At 38.0% G+C, this 8,943-nt stretch overlaps 1 protein-coding gene and 1 long non-coding RNA gene across 3 annotated transcripts in view; one reads left to right on the top strand and one right to left on the bottom strand.

Moving 5' to 3' along the window:
- hecw2b (HECT, C2 and WW domain containing E3 ubiquitin protein ligase 2b) overlaps positions 1–8,943 on the bottom strand; it is a 70,233-nt gene that overhangs the window by 20,543 nt on the left and 40,747 nt on the right. For both annotated transcript variants that reach the window (XM_034864198.1, XM_034864199.1), the window contains exons 16-19: positions 5,076–5,228; positions 4,876–4,966; positions 2,226–2,322; positions 2,044–2,127 (exon numbers count right to left, since the gene is read on the bottom strand). In XM_034864198.1, coding sequence (XP_034720089.1) covers positions 2,044–2,127; positions 2,226–2,322; positions 4,876–4,966; positions 5,076–5,228 — 425 coding nt within the window. The remainder of the gene's footprint in view (positions 1–2,043; positions 2,128–2,225; positions 2,323–4,875; positions 4,967–5,075; positions 5,229–8,943) is intronic.
- LOC117939180 overlaps positions 1–8,943 on the top strand; it is a 17,260-nt gene that overhangs the window by 6,583 nt on the left and 1,734 nt on the right. The gene's annotated exons all lie outside the window — the stretch shown is intronic.

The following is an 8,943-nucleotide window of genomic DNA, read 5'->3' as shown; positions in this document are numbered from 1 at the left end:
ATATGAATGTAAAAATATGAATATGAATACATAAAGTTACGCATACATCTTTTTGATAGTGTTCTTACTCCATACAGACCCCGCTGTCAGCAGGAAGTCTCATGGACAATCGTTTGTCATTCAGGTCTGATCATGTCTCTCTGAACACTAGTCTGTCCTACAGGTGTACACAATTTGTATTTTGTTTGTAAGGAAACTGAAGTCATCTTCATTTTTTATTTCAGATTCAATCATCCCCGATATGTCCACCGTTAGCAGGAAAAGAATCTCTGATTTCAAGGCCACAGCTTCCATCTTCTCTGGGCTGTCTGGCAGGGTTGGGTCATTTGAGTTCGGGGGATGCTGCAACTCAAAGTCGAGGCAGCCTTAGACCTGGATGATGTGTTTATATTTGCATATTTTTTCCGCTTTGACCCACATATCAACTATTTTCTTATTTCCAAAAAATTGCAGATTTCACACAATGTTTTGTAATGCAATGTGCTTATTTACTTTATAAAAACAGTCCTACTCCATTGCCAGTCTGACCAGAATCCACAATGATAATACTTTTGAACAAAGACTGTTTGTGTGAGGTTGGAAAATAAATGTTAACTACATTATTTAGGGCCATGGTGCCTTTATACCGTCAACAGCAGGAATCAACTGGTTGAAGAGCAGTTGCTGCAGCCGAGTACAGAGCTCTGCTGCACACCGCCTTTCCTTTACGTTTTGACAGTCATGGATGTAAAATAAGACCAGTGTAGAAACCGTCTCTGACTAATGCAAGACTTGGTGAACTGTGAAATTCACCAAGAAATGATGTATGTAACTGACTTGACGCAATAAAAAAAAAAAAAAACATTGAACGTGCCCAATCTCTCTCTCTCTCTCTCTCTCTCTTTCTCTCTCTCTCTCTCTCTCTCTCTCTCTCTCTCTCTCTCTCGTCATAGATTAAGCTGTTTCACTTAGTGCTCCACCTAGAGGCCTGGAGAACTTCTATTGTGTGAACTGGAAGCCGTGATTTTTTGTTGCATTTGTTTTCTGGGATTGTGTGATTGTCTATTTGCATCGTTTGTGTATTTGGTTGTGTTGTGTGTATTTGGAGCAAGTTTCTGTATATGGTTGTGTGTATTAGCAACACATTTGCTAAATGCTGTGCATATGTTGTCAAATTAATGAAGATGTTTTCTTAATTTGTTTGATGTTTTGTCTATTTGAGTTTTAATAAGCTGCAGTACATTAGCCCCTGTTGGCCACCGTACATGTCGGCTACGTAGACAGTATGGTCTGCTGCTGTGCTAACGTTAATCACACAAGGAAATATAAGTTATTGTAATTCAAACAACACAACAGCATTATAATACACAAAACTATTAAGGCATTTCTGTAACACAAATCAATATTGAATTTTAATCCAGTAGTTGAACAGTTTTTTTTCTTTTTCTTCAATAGGTGTAGGAGACTGTTCCCCTGTTCACGTGTGTCCCCCTACATAAGCCTGAACCAAACAGAGGGGGCACTTAGCATTTTAACAGGAGGCAAACATTATTCGACAGGGGAATAGACTTCAACCCAACACCACGATGCTGTAGATAGTTCTAATAAAGAGCTAACTGGAGACGAAAAGCCATTCAGAATTGACCTTCTTTAATTCTCTGATTTGTTGATTTTGTGGCATTTTGTAACATTGTGGCAAGTTGAGCAAAGACTGAGCAGACTAGATAGGTTGAGAGAGAGAGGGAGACAAGACCCGTGCCAGTTGAGCAAGAGTTTGCAAAAGGGCACATGAGTAAACTGCGTGAAAGGGTTTTATATTTTAGTTAATATGGATTATAGCGAACATGCAAATATAATGTGTGCGCTTGCAAAATATATTTCTCCGAAAAGAGCAACAACCAATGGGCAAACACCAACTCTCACGTCATCACTTTTCTGATCATGGGTGCATGACCAACTTTCACACTTATATGCCTATGGAAATCAGAAATGAAATAGGAAAGCAAACACCAGAGAGGGATGGAGACACTGAGAAAAGGTAAGATGAAAGGAATCAGGACTCACCTTAGTAGCATGACAAGATCAGCATCACCTGACAGCCTGGCCAATCCTGACCCTCCATCTGTGCGTATCAGCTGCACCTTGTCCCTGTCAAAGAAACATTACACTAAGACAGATGCTGGTGACTGTCTTTGAGTGTGTGTGGGTGTGTGTGTGTGTGTGTGTGTGTGTGTTTGTGTGTGTACCTCAGTGAATGATTCCGATTGAAATCAGGCTGTCTCTCCTGCAAAATCTCAAAGATGTTCGGTTGACGAAGAAACGACACAATCTTGTCATTGTAAGCTGAAAAAAGAATACACATATTGTTAAGGAAAAACTCAGGAGCAGCACAACTCATTTCACATATGATTCGGGAGATCTTGATAAATAACAGTGGAAACACACCAGACACTGCAGCGTAGCGAGCAGCCGCAAAGTGTGGATTCTGCAGGATTGTCTGCATTTCTCCGCACCGGTCACAAAGCTATCTTTCTCCTCTAGGCTCTCTCTCTCTCTCTCAATGCGTGTATATGTGTGTGTGTGTGTGTGTGTGTATATGTGTGTGTCTGTCTGTCCGTCCATTGGTCACTGTCTCCGAGTATGGCGAGTATGCCTAGATTCCCTGAAAATGAGGGAGTCACAAAGTTGAAGTACTACTCTGCCTGGAAAGATTATGAGGTCAGGTGTCTGTCTGTCTGTCCATTGGTCACTGTCTCCGAGTATGGCAAGTGGATAGTGCTGCAGATAACCTACCAGACGGTCGTGTGACTTTAACATTTGGATGGACTACAACATTGCCAGTGTACATTGTAGTTGATAAGTACGGCGCCACACCTAAGCGTTGTTTCCAGACAAAATGTATTGAGTGAATTCAAGTCAATCGAACAGTAAGCCTATTATAGGCTTTAGGTTTAAATGAATTTCAATTCATTCAATAAATGTTCCAGGCCCTTTATCCATTATACAAGTTGCTCTAAAAGTACTGACATATAAAATAATACGATAAATTAAATTTTAGTACATCATCAGCTCATGTGATTGTTGATTAGTTATTCAAAAAAAGAGAAATACTTTACAATTCACTTTTTTTTTTTAACCTTTAGGCAAATGTTAACAGGCACTTAACAGATTTTACCCTTGACAAATGTATGAAATTGAACATGTTTGAAAATATTGGTTGGCAAATATGTAAACATATTTTTCAACAAGACAATTACGTTGATTATGTTGATTTAAGAGAATCAGGGACAATTTCTTATGCGTACGGTCTGGCAGTCCACCCCTAGACCTATTTTTAGCATTAAACACTTCATCTCCTGCATGTTGGTGAATTTGTATGCACCTATTTCTATCTTTTTCTGAATCAATATGCCTGAAATATCTTTATATAAAGGGAAACATTACAATCAAACTATAAAAACAAAATGGAATACATTGCAATAAGGCTCTCAGGCATTCTGTATTGCTTTGTATTTATTCTTCTTTAGAACAACTTTTCTATGTAATTATATCTGAGTCAGAACACATGCAGCTCAGGCATCATTTATTGTTCCCTCTTTTGTATCTTTTGTTGGGGATGTAACCTTGTTAAATGTGCATGAAATTTTTTAACTCAGTGATTCACTATTTATCTTTATTTATTATTAAACCCCATGACTGTAATGTTTCAGATGTTTAAGCAGGATTTCTGTCCAAAACTTTGTGCACATTCAAAACTCATATCCTCTGTGTTCTCTGAGGTTTGTAAAAGTTGTGATATTTTGTGAAAAATAAAGTTATATTTGGCTAGTACAAGAATAAAGTCACTATATTTCAGAAAATAATGTACATGATACGTGATTGCTCTGCTTATACGATAGATCTCAAACCTTCTGAGAGACACAGAGCCCTGTTTGGGTCTCTGGTCTCTGAATGAGACCAGGATTAGGAAAGTGTCTGTGCGCATCGAAGGTGGAAAACCAAAACTACGGCAGAAATACACAGAGCTCTAACACGACACATCTGCCGCTACATGTTGACAGCCGAGCGCATCCAAAAACCTAAAGCTGCACAGCTTTCTACAGCAAGAGTGGAAACTAAGTGACGTCCGGTTTCATATTTGTCAGTCAACTTTTCAAAATGCATTCGGGGATACGCACAAAACATTCAAGGTAAAAGGTTTGGTGCTGAAGGAGGTGGAGCTGAGCTCCGGCAGGGTGTGCTGGGGACCTGAGGAGCTGGAGTTGCACTCCGGACCAATTTAACCTCTGTATACTAAACTTATATCTGTACATAGTCAAATGTTCATGGTTAACGTTATCTTGTTCATCTTTGTTTTCAAAATATATTTGCAGATACCCCAATTAAAAAAAAAATCTGATTTGATTCAAAGTCACCAAGATCTCACTGTGCGGGCTGCTCTGTTCTTTGAAGGCCCTATTGAAACTTTCTTTTTCCCCGCAAATTAATAGCCTCTTTGAGGGTCTTAACATATTCACAAATTCACCAAATTTGGCAGTTGCATCAAGTCTGGTGAAAATGTACGTATTTTACGGGTTTTACAATTTAAAAAAAAACGTTAACGTAGACTCACGAAACAAAACTTGCCCAGCCCTAACACCGACCTTCCGAGGAGATAGTCCTAAAACAAAACATTCCCTCATCATATGGCTGTCTAGATTTACTGAAAACTTTGGAGTCACAAAGTTGAAGTACCCTACTGCCTGGAAAGATTATGAGGTCAGGTTGGACCTGAATAAGACCTGGGTTACCACTGTCCAACTTACATTGCATGAGTTTGTAAGCTGGAAATTCCACCACACATATATGTAGTTCATATTTGATCTTTTCTGAAAGGTTGTGTGTGTTTGTACTGACCCACTGGCACAACGTCTTGGCAATGCCCCCTGTTGGCAGAGGTGAAGGTGCTGGAAGGCCGTGGCAAGACTGGTGGGCCGGCTTCACCCACCTACAAAGAGGGGGAAGGGTGTTACATTTTTATGGTTTTAACAGCAAACTAGCTTAGGTATGTCAGCTACATACCTAGCTGAGATACTTAAAGCACCTGTTGGTCTTACCAATCGTCGTGAGCTGACCTCCCCAGCACTGTGGCTGCGTTGGCGAGTCAGATGTTGGTGGTGAGCTAGGAGGCTTGGGGCCCGAGTGCTCTGGAGAGGCAGCCGGGGGTCAATGAAAGATGTGGCACGGCAATTATGATCCACAAAGAAAGGCTGCATATGTATGCGCAACAAGAGACAGATAGGTGTTAATTCTACAGTTGACTTAAAAATTCTTACCAAATTACATTTTTCGCAAAGTTTTTTAAAGTATCTATCACTCATTTACATACATTAGTGTGCATATACTGTGACATGTTTCACAAAATATTTGAAGATCCCCTCAGACATTTTTTATTCTGTATTTTTATTATTTTCACGATAACAAAATAGACAAAACAGGACATCAGACATTGTCATCATAGGTAAGGTGAAATGCTTGGCATCATGAAAAAAGAGAAATAAAAGTTCTTTGTTTACATTAATGCCCTTTTAAATCATAAAGACCCTAAGGGTTTTCTTCCACTCATTCAGGCTGAAGTCTTTTCTGTTAATCTTAGTAAAAAAAAAAAAAAGAAAATAAATATCCAGTTAAGAAATGAATTCACTTTCAAGTAAGACATCCAGTTTTCCACAATTTTTTACATTTTTCAGTGGCAGGTCTCAAAGACAAAGTCAATTGTTCCGTAATATAAATTTCCTGAACTATTTCTACCCACTCAGGGATTGTTTAAGGTTCTCTATTCAGCCATTTCCTGGTTATTGTTTTTTTTTTACAACCTGTTAGTAAGATAAGATAAAATAAGATAAGCCTTTATTGTCTCCTACAGGAGAAATTTGTCTTGGGATTTGAGAGAAACAAATGGCAACAAGCACTCACAACATACAGTTAACCTTTCAGTCCTGTTGGTATGTTTCCTAACACAATAAACTGAAATGAAATCAAGCTCTATACTAACTATTGATCTATGCTCTGTTCTGATCTTGACCCGGTAAGCAGAAATACGATATGAGGACATTCCCAAAATATATGCAAACAACCAGCAGACATATCACCACACAGTTTCCACATGTTCAGGCTTGTGGCTTTGTGACTTATTTATTTTGTGGGTTAAAAATAAGTATTTATTCAATGAATTCTGTATTGAATGCCACCCAGCGCAATATTCGTGCATTTCTTTTAAAGTTCTGATCTTTAATTTTTTTACTCCAGATATTTAGAGAGACTGCGGTCCGGTTGGACAATATGTCCAGATATTTAGGAGAGATTTATCTCCCAGTAATTTTTGGAGAGGTATGTTTATTTGAATTTGTTCTAAATCCTTCCATTTTGCATGACACGTAGGATCACACCAACATACCAGAAACTGAAATTGTGCTGCTCTAAAATAATGCTCCAAGCAGGTTAAAGCCATTCCACCCTTATCCTCAGGTAGCTGTAATGATGAAATCTAATTTTTATAGTAATTCTCTACTCTCTACCTATTTCATATAGGTTATTTGGAGTTTGTTTTGTATCCTGAAAAACATAATGTTATCGAACTTCATATGTTCAGTCTCCCAAGATTTTAACTCTTCGATCAAATCCTTAATTTGCTTCTCTTTTCTTCTCAGCTGACCACATTATAAGTTTACCTCTCATTACAGCCTTGGCAGACTCCAATAAAGTTCTGGGAGACACTGCTCCATTATTATTATGAACCATATAGTCTTTAAATTCTTTTTTTTATCTTGACATTGATGGCCATTCAGAAAATTATTGTTAAGTCTCTAAAAAGTCTTCTTGGGCTTGGTATCTAAGTGTGATGTTAAATATACCGCTGCATGGTTGGAAATAGTATATTAAAATAAGGTATATGTAGTATTATAAAGTGGTTCTAATTCTCTCTATATACAGTATCTATCATTCCTAATTCTTTAAGGAGTTTTTTAAATTTTGTTTTAATAATAAGTCCAGTTTTAACTTTTTAGTTCTACTTGAAGAGTCTAAGGAAGGATGTCAGTCAACCTTCATATTAACACACCTGATGCTTCTGTAGATATCCTATTGAATACCCTCTTGATCACCTGTTCATCAATTCCTGGTGGTCTGTAGATATTCAATAGTGTAACTTCTTTATGGTCGATATGTCTTTATGGTTTTTCTCTTTTCATTTTATCAATCAATTTACTTGGTTTTATAAGACTATGTAACTCGTTCACATTAAGGGTGATTACTCTGTACTCTTTTTCACTCAGTGGAGAAGGAAAAAAAAAAAACAGCCCCAGATGACCGGAACATGTAAACGTCTGTCTGAGAATCAAAATGAAACTTAACATATCAAGTTAGGAGGGGAAGCCCTAGAACCCAAAGGGCCAAACCTCAGTTCCCCGATGAGTCTAAGGCTTAAGCTTACAGCAGGAAAATACATGTTAAGTGCTACTGTAGCCTTTATTACAATCTTGTATTACTAATCTGACAGACCTCTTTGGAGGCTATGCAGTCAGTTGTTATGCAGAAAAGTTCTTACATAACGTTAGTGTCTTCAGCACATTGCAAACCCTTAAGCTTATGCTGGATGCCTTCAGTCAGGGTATACATAACACACGTACGTTGCCTTTCCTTGTTGCTGATATGAAGAGGATGTGTGACTCCCACATTTACCAACGTTTTGTTGGTAAATGTGAGAGTCAGTAAAAGACCGTATAAAACATTTCACACCGTCCTGCCAACAAGTATACCTTTTAACATCAATGTACACTGTTAAGTGTTTTTTTCTACTGTTGCTGAAAGCTGCTGCTGTTTCCTGTCTGCAAGGCACACACACAAACACACACGTGGATGCATTAAAAATGAAGATGAGACATACACAATGACCTAAATTGAGGACAGCTACGCTCATTATTATAAGTGCAATAAGTCCTTTATTAAATGTATCAATGATCCAGGCCAGGATCGTTAATAATGTAAAGATCAACAAGCTATTGACAAATGTGTTGAAACTGGATTCATTGAATATTATTTTTTGTCTTAAATCCACCAGCCATTTTCATATTTTAACATTTTCATCCTAAGCCTTCTTGGTAAGGTTATTAGCAGTTTTATTCTCCCCAAAACATGTTTTATTTTTACTTTTAAAAAAGTTTACAAAAATATAACTATTACAACTATGCCATTCCCTAAATAAATCTAATGTAAAGGCTCTTTTGGCCCACCATTTAATTCAGAGTAAGACCACCTTAACTTGGCAATGTTGGGATCCTTTAGATTAAAGCAGCCCAGGCATTCTAGTATCAAATGGCTTGAAAAACAGCTGCATACAGCTGTCATAAATGGGACACATCTCAAGCATGTTTGTGTTTTGGTTGGGCCCTGAATGTTCACAACATCTGGCTCAGGCACTGACATCCAGAGCCATTTCCCTCTTTTATTCCTATCCTTAATTCCTCTCCTTGTGGCTTATTCCCACCCACAGGACATTTGAGCCGAGGAGTTGACGAAGAGACTCAAGGAGAGAGGAATTGAGGCAATGAGCATTTAACAAACACAAGACATCTCTGCCCTGTAGCAGTCATTCAAAATAACGTCAATTAAATATGAAGTGCAGAACAACTGCATCAGCTACCCATGGATTCGTCATAAGCTGTATTTTATGTTCTCTGTCAGAGAACAAAATGTGTTAAGAATGCACGGAGGTCATATTGTGTTTATAATTCGCTTAGCGTACATGCACAATGTAGAAAGTTGAGTATATCTACAAGTCTACAAGCTCTTGAACTGAAAACAATACATTCTACTGTATCCAAAACCCCTAAAACCTTCTAGGTTAATAGCAGAGATGGGAAGTAACGAAGTACAAATACTTCGTTACTGTACTCAAGTAGATTTTTCTGATATTTTTACTTTACT

The sequence above is a fragment of the Etheostoma cragini genome, chromosome 24 (genome assembly GCF_013103735.1).
Source record: "Etheostoma cragini isolate CJK2018 chromosome 24, CSU_Ecrag_1.0, whole genome shotgun sequence".
Taxonomy (NCBI): domain Eukaryota; kingdom Metazoa; phylum Chordata; class Actinopteri; order Perciformes; family Percidae; genus Etheostoma; species Etheostoma cragini.
This window is presented reverse-complemented; position numbering and strand designations above follow the sequence as displayed.